Raw genomic sequence first — 19,130 nt, forward strand, 5'->3', positions numbered from 1 at the left:
TCAGGGGCCTAGGAACTAGGGGCTTACTAGGGCCATTTTTATATAGGGTAAGGTTCCGGACGGGGTCGCTCTTATCAGGGTGGGTGGTCTGTGGTTAGGCTATCAGGGCCAGAATAGCACCCCCCTGTAGGGCAATATCAGGGACAGTTCTTTGCCCACCCTGTCCAATACCACATCATCTAGCCCAGGGATAGATTTTTTTTGCTTTCCCTCCTGGATTCATCGATGTGCACTGGAACCCCCCGGATTGTGGTAGGACATATGGTTTCTGATTTGGTGCCGCAGAGCTCCTGATTTAGTGCCGCCGAGCACTTGTTATTGCCTACCACATCTATGCTTTTTGTTAACTTAAATAATTAGATTTATTTTCATTTTGAGGGATATCTTTTCCATTCACACGTCCGCAAAATGGGTCCGCATCCGTTCCGCAATTTAGAGGAATGGGTGCATACCCATTCATTTTTAATGGGGGCCGGAATGTGCTGACCGCATCCGCGGATCCGCACTTCTGCATCTGTGCTTCAGTTTCCGCAAAAAAATAGAACATGTCCTATTTGTCGGCAATTGCAGACAAGATTAGGCATTTTCTATTATAGTGCCGGCGATGTGCAGTCCACAAATTGCAGAATGCACATTGCCAGTGTCAGTGTTTTGCGGATCCGCAAAACACTTACGGACGTGTGAATGGACCCTCATAGTAAAATTATTAAAGGTTACGTTTTATCTTCATGTATATTCTAATGGATTGCCTTCCTTGTACAAGGTTATAATTACTTTCTATGTTAGAAAGTATATTATAGTGCATTTGTATTGTGCGGCAGTTGTGGGAGGTTCTGCTGCGATACTGCAGGTATATAGAGGGCCAAGCGTTATTGGAACAAATAATGTCTACTGGTGTGATATACCAGTCCCCCTCCAAAAAAACTGATTGAAGCGGGGTGTTATATACCAATATACTTTATAGTGCATTTGGGTACTGTATAGTGCATCTCCGCATGCGCGTACGTGAAAATTATATTGCCAATATTTCACATTGAAAACAAAAATGAATGGAGATCGCAAATTCGAATAATACATCTGGTATGTCACTGTCCATGTTGTGGGACTATTTGTGCACTTCTAGTAATTATTTCTTGGCTGCAAATATGAGCTGAAGGTTTTTCAGGTTCGCCTGCCATTAATATGAATGGGACCCGCCGCGAACTTGCGGTTCGCGAACATTTGATCGCGATCACGTTCGCAAACCGCCACGGCAGATGTTCGTCCATCACTACTCCTGGGTGTATCTACCTGAGCCTGGCTACAATACGGGGACACGCAAGTATTTTGGATGTACTGCCCTTAGTGGCAGCAAACACCACATAACCACATGATAACATGCATTGTTTGCTATGGGGCTGTACACAATATTGAATATACATGGGTGGGCCACTGGGCTCTATTTATGGATCCTTATTTGCTTGATCATAAGTGCGGCAATATATTTTGCATCAATGCTGAGGGGGTCCATATATATTTATGTTTTTTGAGGGGGGGGGGGGGGGCACATGGCTTCTTTGATATACACAGCACCATGTTATTTTTTTGATTAATGCTGTATTGCTTATCAATCCCTGCACCCAACTAGTAAAGCTTGCTGGTGCAGTGATTTGTTTAAACCATCTGCTCGGTTTTCTACTGTTTCGACTACATCCATACTATTGTAACTTGTCCACTGATGAGCCCAGAGACTGTTGGGAGAAACGTGTTGGGACTAAGGTACCTATTGATTCAGTACCATCTTTGATGATGGAAAGTAGGTATCTTATTGCGTGAAGATTAATTGGATCCGACTACTTTGTATTAATTATTAATTTTATTTCTGTATTTCAGATTTGTTATTTTCAGTATCTAGGGTAGGTCAGCCATTTAGACCCACTTTAGGCCACTGTACCAGGTTTGGCCGCTAATATATCCCCACTTTCAGGGCCATCCAAGGGCGTAAAGGAGGTTCCTGAACACTGGATCACCCCTATCGGCAGGGCTTTAAGTATGGGGTTAATATCAGGGACAGTTCCCCTATCTTATTACCCACATCTGTACCTACAAAACAGCCTCTCCTATCTACGTGGAGAAGATATCGTTTTGTTTATTATATTTTTTTGTGTGTGTCCTTAATAGTGGGTTACTTTTAACTATACATTGAATAAAGGCTACGTTTTATTAGGGTGGTAATCTGTGAAATATACTTTTCATATATACTGTCCCTACTACACCTATACCCACTGGCGATTGTCTGAACTTTGATTTTCTACTATGTAAGCCCCACAAAGTGACTTCATAACTTAACTGGTCCTTAAAGTGGGTTTTAGTGACATGTCCGATTTTCAAAAGATGGCCTGGGCAGGAGGGTAAAAACTGGCCCAGCATAGAAGGGGTTAAACAAATGAATTGGAGTGTCTGAAACAGCAGAGTGCAAATTGACTAGTAAATGCAGATCACAAATGAAGTTATCATAGCAGATTAGGTTACTCACACCGGCGTGGAGACATCTGGCAGAGAACAGCATGAGCAAGTTCTCTGGATTAAGCAAAACTGGTAGTGCAGTCTGCCAGACCCCTTTGACTATATTGCATATATGCTGGGATTCCGCTGGACAAAAACAGTGGCTTGCAGCAACTTTTTCACAGCGGAATCCCAGTACATATGCTGCAGAGCAGCCAGATCTCCGCCAGCTCCCATTATATTCAATGTGGTGTGGAGGACACGTGCTTTCCAGCTATGCCTGATCCAGACAGCTGTTCTATGCCAGAACAGCCTGCTGGATGTCTCCAATGCTGGTGTAAAACTAGCCTTAAAGTTCTGACAATTATCAATTCACATAGTATACCAGTGTTATCAGGCATGGAAGCTTGATCTGTGTTTCGCTCCTTCTTAAACACAATGTTGCCCAGCTGTAAAACACCAGAAACAACTTTCAGCAATCCTAGGAAAACAAATATTTGAAAGAATTAGAAAAAAACTCCACAAAGATCTTGCTTATAAGTACTGTTGTCTTATAATGCACACCGAGGCCAGGCCCCCCTCCCCAATTAACTCCTTGATCAGAAATCACTCTACCTGAGCATTTAGAGAAGAATGCATCTGTTCATATACAAGCCTCTCTCTCCCAGTGCTCCCACTATTAAGAGGCTGTCTGATCCGTGCAGGGAAGGAGGACAATCTGAATGTGATGTGTAAAAAGCTGTCATGTACACGCATAGACCTTGCAGCGATTTATAGCTACACAGTGCCCTTCACTCAGACGGGTACTTCTCTATCTGACCCACCCAGAATGCAGAAGGATCTTAACACAGGGTGCAACTCATTTCAATATAGCAGAGTCCTTCCTCTACACAATTCATGTTTAGTATGCAACAGTTATATTCTAGCAGAGTCTACACAAGATCAAAAATTAAATATTTAACCCCCACAATTCCTTAGATTACCAGGGGAGTTTTATTTATAGTTCACTTTAAATTTTTACTGGTATTTCTTATTTTCCTCATTATCCTATAGTCAGGTGCACCTTCTAATCCAACAAACACATCCAGAAAAATCTGGTGAATTCTCTTTTGAACCAAGGAACAGTTTTAGAATAGCTTATGATTAAAAAGTGAACCTGTCTAAAATTTCACTAACTACTAGCAATGGCCATCAACATTGTAAAAGCATAACCATAACTAGGTCATCTGTTTTTTTCCCCCCAGGTCCAAAAAAGAAGTTTAGTGCCCAAGCCTGCTTCCCTTCTCCACTGTCTGCTCCTCCCATAACTTCCCAAAGCTTCCTACCCTCTTCCCTGACATCATAGTTTGATGCCTTGGCAGGTTAGGAGAATAGCAGACCACGAGGAAGGGTTGCAGGTTTGGGCGCTATGAAAAGGAAAGCCCGCCAGCTGGGCACTTCGGGGCCCCACTTTTCATAATGCTTTTCCTGAACATGGAATAAACACAGATGAACAAAAAGGTATGAAAATAATGCTTTCTCGCTCGTATCATTGGGGGACACAGGACCGTGGGTATAGCTGCTTGCCGCCACTAGGAGGCGACACTAGGCTGAAAAGTGATATGCTCTCTCCAGGCTGGAGTTATCAGTTTTTAGCTTAGTGTCGTAGGAGGCAGACCTCCCTGCTTAGCAGGGTGGCTTTTTTGATCTTTTTCATTTTGTTATTTTTTACAGAATTTCCTGGATGGGGCACAGGAACGTTTGCGTCCCTGTCTCCCTGGGAGGCTGGCCGGTGTTGCTTGGTCCACCGCCCTGCCTCCCCCAAGACAACAAAGCGGACCAGGGCAGCCTCGCTCCCCTGCTTCCTGCCCACAAGAGGGCCACCTCCTCCCCAGACCCCTGATGCCTGGTGCAAGCAGTCATGGGGTGGCCCTGCTGGTACAAGACTAAGTGTGATGACCACAGATTAAGACCGGTGAGTATTATTGTCCCTCCCTGTCCCCCTCACACCATGGCCTCTCTTTAGAGGTAGCGAATCCTCCACCCGTCACCCATCTCACCTCACAAAATCGGGCAATGAAGGGGTTATTCCCAAACCTGGCGGCGGCATTTTAGGTTCCTTTTCCCCAACCCCCTCCGATCTAAACGTGGCTCATATCAGGGCAGGGGACATTCATCACTACAAACGGGCGCCTTCTGCGCTCCATTCCGGGCCCCCTTTCTCCGACCGACCGGACGGGCTCCTGGTCGGCCAAGCACAGCACTCCTCAGCTGGTATACATCCCGGGTGCCTGCAAGTGCCGTTCTGGGTTCCTCAGTTTCCCAGAAGGCGAGCAGCAGCAGAACGGATACCCCAGTCAACTTCCACTCTCAGGTATGGGGCAGGGTGGTTCCATCTTACTGGCGCGAATCTCCCCGGGAGTCCGCTAGCTCTGCCCCGGTCCAGTTTAACCCTTCCTGCCCAGCCACCTGTTTGAGGCAGGCACCAGTTTACCCTAGGTTTCAATCTGCAGGCACAATGTGCCTTAATATTGCAGTATTCAGCCCTTCCTGCCTCTTCTCCAGAGGCTAGGTCATCACCAAAAACAAAAAAAATGTGTGCCATGCAGATTCTGCCCTCCTCGGCCCACATCACCACAGGATCACCCTGGCTGTGTCTACCAACTGGGCCTGTACCCTAGCAGCGCGGACAGTGGAGTATTTCTCATAGTTTCCCAATCGCCCTCCAAGGCAGTTTAGTTGCTAATGCTCCACCTGCGAAAATCCAGTGGAGTACCTCTGAACGTTTCCCGATCCGCTCTGAGGCCGTTGATAATACTCCAACTGCGAAAATCCAGTAGAGGACATCTGAAGGATTCCCAATCCGCCCTCCGGGAAGTTTGGTTGATAATGCTCCACCTGCGCAAAGCCAGTGGAGGACAACTGAAACTTCCCAATCCACCCTCCTGGGTCGTTTGGTTAATAGAGCACAGTCTGCGCAATCCGGTAAGCGGACCTTTAGTTCCATTCCGCCTCCGGGGTAGTTTGGTTGTTATAACAACACCGGCACAGCCTGCAACAGCCATGGGCTAGAGGCTGAGAAGGTGGAACTGCACACAAGCGAGCTGAAGCAGGACATAATTCCTACTGGCTCACCTCCGCACCCCCACTCTTAATCCCAGGATCACGCTCAGACCCTCCCTCACTGGAGGGGTTAATTCTAAGGGGGGAGCAGTTATTCGGACTATGACAAGATCATGTCCATGCTAGCCGGCGGTACTGGTGTATGCATTACCCACTTCCTTAGGCAGTAGTTGCACTTCTACTGGATACAGTACTTGCCTAACGTATTACCACCTCGTCCTTAGGTGGACTGACCGCACTAGCACTGGTCTCAATGCCAGCCATAGGTGTCCCCTGTTCCGTAGGTGGCGGAATTGCAGTTCCACTGGGCAGTACTGTCAGTATGCAATAACCTCTTGTATAGGTGGCATTCTCACTGCCGTTGCAGTGTTTACGTATGCATTGCCCCCTAACTGGAGTGGAATAATTGCACTTCCCACCGGGTACAGAACTCGTCATATGCAAGTTCCTGCTGGGTGCGTTACCCCTTTCGATAGGTGATGTATTTGCACTACCTCAGGTTACAGTACTTGCTGGATCTGTTACTCCCTATCATAGGTGGAGTGATTGCACTGCCAGAGTGCAGAGCTTACCGTAGGAGTTACCCCCTTCCTTAACCGGGGGATTGCACTACCATTGGTTGCTATTCCATCACTCATTTGCCATCACATACTTCCTGTGACATTACCCTCTACAAATGATCCATTAACGGGGGAATCACTAAGCATCTTTGCAGGCTATAATGAAACTACGCCACGACACTAGATACCTTGGCTTCCTTCACAGGTGGTCCGTGGTGACAGTCTGTACCCGCTGGTGCCTGGTACTCTCCATCTAGTGGCATATGGATACTGCCACTGGATACTCCCATATTGTATCCCTCTTTTCTTCCGGCACTGGTTGAATCAGTGGCCTCTACGGTGTGGCCTACTCAGCTGGAGTATGGCGTGAGAATTATTCTTGTGGCTTCCCTTGTATGGCCTCATCTACAGGCGGAGTATTGCATTACCACTAGATTCTGTAGAGCGCCAGTCTCAGATGGGAATGGACTTTAGCTCTGGACCGTTCCGGGTTTACACTACCGATAAGGGACCGTTGCTCTGACAACGGTTGTCCTTCTGTCGTCAACTCTGGCGTGGCGATGGCGTAATTGCCATTGCTGATCAGCACCTTCCTTAGAGTGCGTTCTACTGGGTAGCTTAGTCCCTGCGGCACTGGTCAACCACTAGATTGCCGTTATAACCGGGACTTGGGTTCTACTAGTGATGCCATCGGTGCTACCTCTCTTCAGGTATCAGTAATGTCTACGTTACCTCAAGCCAACGGTGGTCATTCTTTCACTGCTCATTCCAGGGGTGGACTGAGAGCGAGTGTCTGTCACGACTTGCCACCGCTGGTAGGGGTTTCGTCCCTGGAACGGAACACTTTTCCTGCCCTGTCCCTCCTCGAGCTGGATAACTGATCACCTTCTGTCTAGCTGACCAGTAGCCATGGGTTGTACGACTCTGGAAGCCCATCTCTATTTTTTCCACGTGCCCAGGGTCCCTCGGGTACGGTGGAGGCGTTGGACGTCGTAATCGCACTCCACCCGGCAAGAATATTTCTCTCATATTTGTTCCACTCATCTACCCTTCCAGGCAGGGTTGCCACATTGTCAATATATGGTCACGGACGGGGCTTCCCATCACCAGTGATGCTCACATCAGCTTTACTTAACCTTTCTCTCGAGGTATTGATTCTTTGGCCTGCAGTGGGGCATGCCTGGCTCAGGCGTTTTTATCTCTGTGGTTTCTCAGGCAGCTTCTCTCACTAGAGATCTCACCACAAGCCTCTACGGCTATAAGGGCATTGGTCTACCAATACTCCGCTCCCTAGGGGCGTTCTCTTGGCCAGAGGAGGATCCTGCGGACCTGTATTTTTAGTTCTACTTCCAGTTGCGGCCAGGAGCCAGCTGTTTGGTGGTGTTTTTTTCGGTGTTGATACGCCTTCTTGTACAAACTTTTTTTCTTTTATCATGAACATAAGGCAGTGCTCCGCCCCATATCCTCTTTCTTTGCAGAAGGTTGTCGCCCTTCCACGTCATCACAAACATGGATTTCTCTTTCTCCCTCGCATTATACAGACCGAGGTCTCCATCAGCCATGTGATTTGGCCTTTGAGGTTTGCTTGTCCATGACTGGCGCTTACCGCCGTACGGACTTTTACCAATTTTTTCCTGGAGGTCCTTGTCAAAGCTGACTGCCTACAAAAGGATGTTCTCCAGGTATATCTGTTCAACAGTTGCTCGGGTATTCCGCTCCTGGGGTAAGACACCGCCCAGCCTTTGCCCACCTGACCAGCGGTCAGCATTTCTTGGGTCCATCTCCTCCATACAGTAGCTTTCCAGTTGTGGAAGGCAGTATCTTGGTCTTCCGGGCACACGTTCACAAAGTTTTACCGGGTGCCTTCCTAGGCATCGGCGGATACTGCTCCAGGCAGCAAAGTCTTGCAGGCGGCAGTGGGTTAGAATCCTCGAGGGAGTTTTTCTCTATTGGCGTGTACTGCTTTAGGACGTCCCACGGTCCTGTGTCCCCCAATGATACTAGCGAGAAAACGAGATTTTTGTGAAACTCACCTATAAAATCTCTCTCGCTTAGTTCATTGGGGGACACAGCTCCAACCCAGTAATTTCTGTTTGCCGTGAATGATGGCGGTTGTGGAGCCAGTATGACCCTCAGTTCTGGTTCGATCCGACTGGCGTTGGTCAGTTATTGGTTGTTTACTGTATTTTTTTTTATCCTACTCCTATTGCTTGGGCACAAACTGATATCCTCTCTCCAGGATGGAGGTGGTATAGCCGGCAGAGCAGGAGTTATCACCTAGTGTTGCCTCCTGCAAGCAGCTATACCCACAGTCCTGTGTCCCCCAATGAACTAAGCGAGAAAGATTTTACAGGAGAGTTTCAAAAAAAAAATCTTGTTTTTACGTTGTTGACAGCCATTGCTGGTAGTTAAATTAGTGAAACTTACCCCAATCCTGCAGTTTACAGAAACACCCCATATATGGTTGTAAACTGCTGTGTGGTCACACTGCAGGTCTCAGGAGGCAAGGTGCACCATACGGCTTAGGGAAGCACTTTATTTTTTTAAACAAACACTTGGCTGTGAAAATGAAAAATTACACATTTTACAAGAAATTTTTTATTTTAACAAGGAGTAACAGGAGAAAATGCACCCCACTATATAAATTTTCTCCTGAATACAGCAGCACCCCATATGTGGCCACGAACTGCTGTATGGACACACCACAGGGCTCAGTAGCTGAAAAAAAATGCCATATGGCTTTTTTTTGGGATGCCCTGAAGTCCTTATTTGGAAGCTACACCCCCCCCCCCCCCTTTATGGCATTCATTAAGGGGTATGGTGACTGGTTTCATAGAATAGAGAAACTGCTGGTTTTGGCTCAGAAGGGAAGGAACATACTGATTTTCTAACATGGAATTTGCCCAAATGGTTTTAGGGGCCATAACTGTTGACTGAGCTGTGTGAGGACTTTTTTTTGTCCCATTTTATGGTACATGACTTAATCACTATACTTTTTTTTAGGAAGAGAGGTGAGCAAAGACTGCAATGCTGTCTGCTTTTAATTTATATTTGTTATGGGTATTTCTATAATTATATAACTATGCTGTGGGTCGATATGGTTATGGCGATATCAAATTTATATCGTTTTTTCCCGTTTTACTAATTTTTCAGCCTAAATCTTTTATTATATTTTGCATCTCCACATGCTAACCTAAAATAATTGTATTTTTCTGCCAACCTTGCTGTCTGAGGGCTTGTTTTTTGTGGGAGGGGGTGCAGTTTTTATTGGTACCATTTAGGTGTGCATGACTGATTACTTTTTAATACCTTTTTTTGCAAAATTGCAATAACGTCAGTTTCTTTTTTATGGCGTTCACAGTGAGGGAAAGGAACGTAATCCTTTTATAGACCATGTTTGGGATGCGGCACTACCAGTCATGTGTAGTGTATTTTTCCATTTTTATCCAATTATAAATGTGCAGATCTAGAAAAAACATTTATTGAAATTTCCATTTATTTTTTTAATTTTGAATGCTACATGACTAGGGCTCTGTTTTGTTTTTAATGGATTTTTCAATAAATTATTTTTAACTGTTCCGCTAGAGTGCTGAATTCTTTTTTTTAATAGAGGGAGCTCTGACCCTCACCCATTGGAACACAGCCATGGTAGCGCAGCGGCATGATGGAAGAGGGAGGGAACTTCCACCATTGACCCCTTCCATACAGCATTCTACAGTCCACGGCATGGATGGGGTTAAATGGCCAACATCTGTGCTGGCACTGAGGTCAACTGTTGCAGCAGAGCGTCAGCTGTCTAATAAAGCTAACACGAGTTGCCCAGGCCACTGGCCATACCGAAACTGGGGGAACATTGGAGGCTGCAGCAGGGGAAATCTGGACATCTAACTAGCTAGCGTTAAAATCCTGTAATTGGCTAGTCTGTATAGACTAACCAATCTGAGGGATCATCCTCATTGGTCCTGGGCCAGTTAGCCGAGAACCCTGGCTGTATGTAACAGCCGAGATCTCAGCACCGTCACCATGTGTATAGACATGGCGACAGTTTGCAGCCATGAATGAATCTGTACATCTCAGTGACTTAATGCACTGCAGTCCATGACTTACATAAGGTACATCATTGTGGATTACGTGGTTAACAAGAATGAGAATCAAAGTTAGATGCGCCAGAATTTTTTAATGTGGAATACTATTACTTTCTAAAACCTGTTGTGACAGATCCACTAAAAAGCTACTGTAAAACTAGATTTCAACACATACCAATTTGTTCTTCATCAGGAATGCTCATTATTTTCATTGCCTCCAAAGTTTCTTGAAACAAATCTTTATCCTGCTGACCTGGAATGGTAACATGTCCATTGGAAAGGAAACGGTACTTATTGTAGGCCTCTAACAGAAGATCAGCTGAAAGACATAAGTTGAACCAGACTACTTTGTAAATCCCACATTTTAAACCTTATAGGGGTTTTCCCCATTGATAAATAATTGCACTAAATTTTATATTTAATCCACCAATCGCTTCCAGTGCTGGGCTTTGTTTACTTGGCTGCAGCAATAACATGCAGTCATACCCCCCACTGTTGCAGCCAATCACTGGACACAGCAGCATATGGCATGAGACATGGGATTTAGGGCCCATTCACATGACCATATATTTGTCCGCATCTGTTCCGCAAAATGTGGACCTATTAGTTTCAATACAGTGTTCCATCCACATCTGTACTTCCGTCCTTTGCCCCCGCAAAAAAGACAGAACAGGTCATATTTTTGACTAATTGCGAAGAATAGGCATTTCTACACAGGACACCGCAATCCACAAAAATGCAGAACTCACGTGGCCAGTATCAGTGTTTTGCAGATCCGCAATTTGCAGATCGCAAAACGGGTATGGTCGCCGGATTGAGCCCTTACAGTAATGTTATACTGCACCCAAGTAAGTCTAGCAGGGAAGACTGCAGCAGCACTGGCAGGGGATTAAATGGGTGTTGCGTCAAAATGCTGTGCTGATTATTCATATCTTTAATATGGTCAAAGTTTAATTTCTTAGCTATATAACAGAGCATAGACCTAAATTCAAAACATAATATTCTGGCTGCCTGTAGCCACCACCAATGGGCCTTAGGAGCTTACTGCATACATTACATAAAAAAAAAAAAAAAAAGGAGGTATTCCCACCTTAACCGCCTCCGGACTGCCTAACGCAGGATCGCGTTCCGGAGGCGGCAGCCCTACGCAGAGTCACGCATCTACGAGTCATCTCGCGAGACGCGAGATTTCCTGTGAACTCGCGCACACAGGCGCGCGTTCACAGGATCGGAAGGTAAGCGAGTGGATCTCCAGCCTGCCAGCGGCGATCGTTCGCTGGCAGGCTGGAGATGCGATTTTTTTTTAACCCCTAACAGGTATATTAGACGCTGTTTTGATAACAGCGTCTAATATACCTGCTACCTGGTCCTCTGGTGGTCCCTTTTGTTTGGATCGACCAGAGGACACGGGTAGCTCAGTAAAGTAGCACCAAACACCACTACACTACACCCCCCCTGTCACTTATTAACCCCTTATGAACCATTGATCACCCCCCTGTCATTGATCACCCCCCTGTCATTGATCACCCCCCTGTCATTGATCACCCCCCTGTCAGGCTGCATTCAGATGTCCGTATGATTTTTATGGATCCACTGATACATGGATCGGATCCGCAAAACACATACGGACATCTGAATAGAGCCTTATAGGGGGGTGATCAATGACAGGGGGGTATATAGACTCCCTGATCACCCCCCCCTGTCATTGATCACCCCCCCCCCCCCTGTCATTGATCACCCCCCTGTAAGGCTCCATTCAGACATTTTTTTGGCCCAAGTTAGCGGAAATTATAAAAAAAAATTCTTACAAAGTCTCATATTCCACTAACTTGTGTCAAAAAATAAAATCTCACATGAACTCACCATACCCCTCACGGAATTGAAATGCGTAAAAATTTTTAGACATTTATATTCCAGACTTCTTCTCACGCTTTAGGGCCCCTAGAATGCCAGGGCAGTATAAATACCCCACATGTGACCCCATTTCGGAAAGAAGACACCAAGGTATTCCGTGAGGGGCATATTGAGTCCATGAAAGATTGCAATTTTTGTCCCAAGTTAGCGGAAAGGGAGACTGAGAAAAAAAATTATATATCAATTTCCGCTAACTTGTGCCAAAAAAAAAAATAATTTCTATGAACTCGCCATGCCCCTCATTGAATACCTTCCGTGAGGGGCATGGCGAGTTCCTAGAATTTTATATTTTTTGTCACAAGTTAGCGGAAAATGATGATTTTTTTATTTTATTTTTTTTCCTTACAAAGTCTCATTTTCCGGTAACTTGTGACAAAAAAATAAAAAAATTCTAGGACCTCGGCATGCCCCTCACGGAATACCTTGGGGTGTCTTCTTTCCAAAATGGGGTCACTTGTGGGGTAGTTATACTGCCCTGGCATTCTAGGGGCCCAAATGTGTGGTAAGTAGGTAAATGACCTGTGAAATCCGAAAGGTGCTCTTTGGAATGTGGGCCCCTTTGCCCACCTAGGCTGCAAAAAAGTGTCACACATCTGGTATCCCCGTACTCAGGAGAAGGTGGGGAATGTGTTTTGGGGTGTCATTTTACATATACCCATGGCTGGGTGAGAGAAATATCTTGGCAAAAGACAACTTTTCCCATTTTTTTTATACAAAGTTGGCATGAGATATTTCTCACCCAGCATGGGTATATGTAAAATGACACCCCAAAACACATTGCCCAACTTCTCCTGAGTACGGAGATACCACATGTGACACTTTTTTGCAGCCTAGGTGGGCAAAGGGGCCCACATTCCAAAGAGCACCTTTCGGATTTCACTGGCCATTTTTACAGATTTTGGATTTCAAACTACTTACCACACATTTGGGCCCCTAGAATGCCAGGGCAGTATAACTACCCCACAAGTGACCCCATTTTGGAAAGAAGACACCCCAAGGTATTCGCTGATGGGCATAGTGAGTTCATAGTTTTTATTTTTTGTCACAAGTTAGTGGAATATGAGACTTTGTAAAGAAAAAAAAAATGAAAAAAAAAAAACCATTTTCCACTAACTTGTGACAAAAAATAAAAAGTTCTATGAAGTCACTATGCCCATCAGCGAATACCTTAGGGTGTCTACTTTCCGAAATGGGGTCATTTGTGGGGTGTTTGTACTGTCTGGGCATTGTAGAACCTCAGGAAACATGACAGGTGCTCAGAAAGTCAGAGCTGCTTCAAAAAGCGGAAATTCACATTTTTGTACCATAGTTTGTAAACGCTTTTTTTTATTAAAGACATGTAGAACAATAAATTTAGAGAAAAATTTATATATGGATGTAGTTTTTTTGCAAAATTTTACAACTGAAAGTGAAAAATTTCTTTTTTGCATAAAAAATCGTTACATTTCGATTAATAACAAAAAAAAGTAAAAATGTCAGCAGCAATGAAATACCACCAAATGAAAGCTCTATTAGTGAGAAGAAAAAGGAGGTAAAATTCATTTGGGTGGTAAGTTGCATGACCGAGCAATAAACCGTGAAAGTAGTGTAGGTCAGAAGTGTAAAAAGTGGCCTGGTCATTAAGGGTGTTTCAGCTAGGGGGGCTGAGGTGGTTAAAGTAAACATGTCATAAAAAAAAATGTTATCTGCCAGATAAAACCAGATAGTAGCATTTTTTCCTAATCATTTTTTTTTTTTCTGACTGTAGATTTTGGGGGCTGTCATCTTAGAAAATTGCTTTATGGCAGCCACATGGGCCATAGACACAGTGGTCAGGAGGGGACCCTATACTCCTATAGGAGAATTTTCTGGGCATGCTCTGTGACCTGTGCAGAGGCCATTGTTCAAGGAAAGAATGGATAAGCCTTCACAATCACCTATTGTGAATCCTCTCTTATCTATACACAGAGGTGATATCAATACAAGCAGGATTAGAAAGACATAAGCAGGTAACTACAGTAAAGTGATCTGTATAGAACAAGTGGCACCTATTATGCATATTGGCCAGTGTGAAAACTGCAGGATTTTAAGGTTTTTGTTTAAATATAGAAGGAAGGTATATGGAAGAAGATAAAGAACTAGCTGAGTGCCTCAATGAATACTTCTGTTCAGTTTTTACACAGGAAAATAAAAGAAAAGTACCTCAGGAAGGAAGACTAATGAATCTGTTGATGCATGTGTCTTTACAGAGGAAGAGGTTCTAAGTCAGCTGTCTAAAATTAATACAAATAAGTCACAGGGGCCTGATGGGATACACCCAAAGCTATTAAAAGAGCTCAGCGGTGAACTAGCAAAACCATTAACAGATTTATTTAACCAATCACTGGTAACAGGAGTCGTCCCAGAAGATTGGAAATTGGCAAATGTTGTGCCCATTCACAAGAAAAGTAGTAGGGAGGAATCGGGCAACTATAGGCCAGTAAGCCTGACATCAATAGTGGGGAAATTAATGGAAACCATACTTAAGGAGAGGATTGTGGAACATCTAAAATCACATGGATTGAAAGATTAAAAACAGCATGGGTTTACTTCAGGGAGATCATGTCAAACTAATCTTAGATTTTTTTGATTGGGTGACTAAAATAGATGGCGGAAGTGCAGTAGAAATCGCTTATCTAGACTTTAGTAAGGCTTTTGATACTGTCCCACATAGAAGGCTTATCAATAAATTATAGTCTTTGGGCTTGGACTCCCATATTGTTGAATGGATTAGGCAGTGGCTGAGGGACATACAACAGAGGGTTGTAGTCAATGGAGTATATTCAGACCATGGTCTTGTTACCAGTGGGGTACCTCAGGGATCTGTTCTGGGACCCATATTGTTTAATATCTATCAGCAAAATTGCAGAAGGCCTCGATGGTAAAGTGCATCTTTTTGCTGATGACAAAGATTTGTAAGAGGGTTGATGTTCCTGGAGGGAAACAACAAATGGAAAAGGATTTTAGGAAAACTAGAGGTATGGTCAAAAATCTGGCAACTAAAATTTAATGTTGATAAGTGCAAGATAATGCACCCGACGCGTAAAAACCCAAGAGCAAAATATAAAGACTTAAAAAGGTAGGCAGACAATGTCAGAGCACTAGAAAATACTTCAATTACTCTTACCGGTAATATGTTTTCCATGAGCCCATGACAGCACCTTTGAGAGATACTCCTCCTTCCGGACAGGAACTTCCCAGATCTTTAAATTGGTCCATTGCCTTCCACCACTCAGTATTTGACAAGATTCCTGGGACCAGCAAAGCACCTATATATAGTGAAACTAATAACACAAGCAAAAAAAGCAAACCAGAAAAAACTGTGCCAAATATATGCCAGGCATATCTCCTCTTTGGCACAATACTAAAATATAGTTCTCTTTTTTTATCACTATATTTCTCTTTTTATTTTTTTATTTAGGGAGGGAATTATGTAGGTGCTGTCATGGGCTCATGGAAAACATATTACCGGTAAGAGTAATTGAAGTATTTCCATTACGCCCCATGACAGCACCTGTGAGAGACTAGACTAGATAACTATTAGGGAGGGACTACAGCCTGCAGCACCTTTCTCCCAAAAGACATATCCTGCACAGATGAAAGGTCTAACCTATAGTGCTTTTAAAACGTAGAGGGGGAACTCCACGTTGCTGCCCTACAGATTTGTTCAATGGTAGCGCACCCTTTTTCTGCCCAGGAAGAGGTTACTGCCCTAGTGGAATGGGCTAAAAAATCTGAAGGGACCTGACAATCTGATAGTGAATATGCCAGACCTATCGCTCTCTTGATCCATCTGGCTAAAGTACGGCTTGTAACTTTCAAGCCCCTGTTCTGACCCTGAAACTGAACAAAGAGTTGCAGGGTTTCCCTAAAGCCCTTTGTAGACTCTAAATATGCACAAACACACCTTCTGACGTCTAGAGTATGAAAGGATTTTTCCCCTTAGTTCTTTGGGTCCTGACAAAAGGAAGGGAGAAGCCATTCCTGAGATTTATGGAATACTGACACTTTGGGCAGGAATGCAGGAATCCAGTTTGAAAACAATTCCTATCCTCCAGATCTGAGTATATGGTGGAGAAGAGGACAAAGCGGATAGTTCTACTCGTCTGGCGGATGTAATGGCCACTAAAAATACAGTCTTATAGGACAGCATCTTTAAGGGGATGTCCCCAAGAGGCTCAAACGGGGCCTTGGTTAGAGCAGAAAGAACCAGGTTAAGGTCCCAAGGGGCTGATTTAGATTTAACTATAGGACATAGTCTAGAGGATCCCTTAAGAACCTTTTGACCCAAGGATGAGTAGCCAACCTAAAGTCAAACAGGGCACTCAGTGCCGAGACCTGGACCTTGAGAGTGCTGGGTTTAAGCTTTTTGTTAAGGCCTTCCAGTAAAAATTTTTAAATTAAACGGGATGTTGGGTGAGCTCAAGTCTAGGCCTGGCCCTGCAAACTAAAGGAAGGGTCTTCCATATCCTCAGATAGATTTCGGGAGGTGACTTTTTTCTGAGAAAGTCCGCCTGTGATTCTCTGAGCCTTTCAAATGAACCGCTGAGAGAGAAAGCTTTCCCCTGATTAGCAAGAAGATTCGGATGCTAGCTGCATTAGTTTGAGATCTTGTCCCCCTTGCTTGTTTATTTAAGCTACCACCGAGGCGTTGTCAGATAGGATCCTGACATGTTTTTGAGGCAAAGATGGGAGACTTTCCTTTAATGTGCACAGGACTGCTCTTAACTCCCTGGCATTTTGGGACTGAGCACTGTGTTTTTGACCAAGGGCCTTGGAAAAAAAACAAAACTGAATGGGCCCCCCATCCCCAAGGGCTTTCGTCTGTGGTTATTATTAAGGGGTCGTGGCTCAACCACTCTACTCCCTGACTGAAGTTCTGAATTTTTAGCCACCCTGCTAGGGACCGGGTTACTGACCCCGGGACTACAATCTTGTGATCAAAGGATAGCACCCTCCCGTCCCATTTGGACAAAATGTGCCATTGAAGTATTCTGGACCTGAATTGGGCCCACCTCACAGCAGGAATGCAAGCCGTCAGACCCAGAATAGACATTGCTTTTCTTAGGGAAACTTCCTTGGTTTTGCTGAAAGACCTGATTTTCTGCTGAATAACTTTCTTCTTGTCTGCCAAAAGATAAGATTTGTGTCTGAGAATCTAATAGGATGCCTAAGAAAACGCATTTGGAGGTTGGAATCAGGGATGATTTGTCCCAATTTATTAACCAGCCCAGGCTCATCAGGATCCCCAGGACCTTCTGTATTTGAGATCTCAACAGCTCTGGGGACTGCCCTACTAAGAGAAGGTCGTCCAGGTATGAGATTATAAAGATGTCTGACCTTTTTTCTGCCATTACCATCGCCATTACCTTTGTGAAGAGCCTCGGCGCCTGTGATATCCCAAAAGGAAGTGCCCTGAACTGCAAATGGACGATAGATTCTACCATCTTCACTGCCACCCTCAGGTATCTCTGGGACAAAGGATGGATGGGCATGTGATAGTAGGCATCTTTTATATCTATTGAGGCCATCATGCAGTTGGGGAACAGATGGAGGACCGTGGAGGAGATGGATTCCATCCTGAATTTCTGGTAGGACAGATATTGGTTGAGACCCTTCAAATTTATTATCAGCCTGAACGTACCATTGGGCTTGGGAACCAGAAATAGGGTTGAATAAAAACCTCTCCTTGTTCGTTCTTTGGGACTGGAACAAGGACGGCCTTTTCCAGGAGGTTGTTTATTTCCTCCTTAAGTGCCGCCTGTTTGAGAATTTTGGTTTAAAGAGGACCTTTGACCGATTATTACACTATGAACCAAGTATACAGATATGTAGAGCGGCGCCCGGGGATCTCACTGCACTTACTATTATCCCTGGGCGCCGCTCCATTCTCCTGCTATGCTCTCCGGCATCTCCGCTCACTAAGTTATAGTAGGCGGAGATTTCAGTCCCTAAGTTATGGTAGGCGGAGTCTGCCCTTGTTCTGCTCTAGCGCTGGCCAATCGCAGCGCAGAGCTCACAGCCTGGGAGGTTATTTTCGCCCAGGCTGTGAGCTCTGCAATGCGATTGGCCAGCACTACAGAAAAACAAGGGCAGACTCCGCCTACCATAACTTAGTGAACGGAGATACCGGAGGGCATAGCAGGAGAGCGGAGCGGCGCCCGGGGATAATATTAAGTGCAGCGAGATCCACGGGCGCCGCTCTACATGTCTGTATAGTTAGCTCATAGTGTAATAATTGGTGAAAGGTCCTCTTTAAGGAAGTAATTTTGAATGTCCTGGGTGGTAGCCTTTTGAAGTCTAGGCGGTAGCCTTCCTCTATAATACCCCTTACCCAGGCGCTTGCGGTAATATTTCGCCAGGCTGGAGAAAACAAAGACAGACGACCGCCTACTTGGGGTCTGGCGTCATTGTTGAGTGGAACTTGAAGTTTGAGGTCTGGACTTAAATAAAAAAAAAAGTGTGCTGTTTATCGGATCTCCATTCCCTTCTTATCCCCGAAACCTTTCCCCCTCTCATTACTCCGAAATGGCTTCCCCTGTCTAGGAAAGGACGGTGCTGGAAATCCTTTTTTCTTATCGGATGCCTTATCTAAAATATCATCTAAGGCCGACCCAAACAAAAAATCTCCTTGGCAAGGGAGGGCACATGCTTAGACTTTGAAGCCACATCACCCTTCCAACCACAAGGACCTTCCGGCTGAATTGGACAGTGCGGCCGCTCTAGCGGAAAGCCTCAATGCATCAGCGGAGGCAGAGATAAAGTCCACTGCACTGGACATAGTTGGTATAGCCTCCAGAAGCTGATCCCTAGGAGTTTTGTTCTCTATGTGAGACTCTTAATTCCTCAAACCAGAGCTTTAATGATCTCGCCACCGAAGTAGTCGCTATATTTGGTTTAAAGGCAGAAATTAATGCCTCCCAATTCTTCCTCAAGTACGCATCAGCCCTTTTGTCCATGGGATCTT

General features: G+C 44.8%; 1 protein-coding gene across 3 annotated transcripts in view; it reads right to left on the reverse strand.

The window, feature by feature from the left end:
• MYH9 (myosin heavy chain 9) overlaps positions 1–19,130 on the reverse strand; it is a 428,796-nt gene that overhangs the window by 282,687 nt on the left and 126,979 nt on the right. For all 3 annotated transcript variants that reach the window (XM_040407416.1, XM_040407417.1, XM_040407418.1), the window contains 2 exons: positions 10,407–10,550; positions 2,870–2,965 (listed from right to left, as the gene is read on the reverse strand). In XM_040407416.1, the coding sequence (XP_040263350.1) occupies positions 2,870–2,965; positions 10,407–10,550 (240 nt within the window). The remainder of the gene's footprint in view (positions 1–2,869; positions 2,966–10,406; positions 10,551–19,130) is intronic.

The sequence above is a fragment of the Bufo bufo genome, chromosome 9 (assembly GCF_905171765.1).
Source record: "Bufo bufo chromosome 9, aBufBuf1.1, whole genome shotgun sequence".
NCBI classification, from domain to species: domain Eukaryota; kingdom Metazoa; phylum Chordata; class Amphibia; order Anura; family Bufonidae; genus Bufo; species Bufo bufo.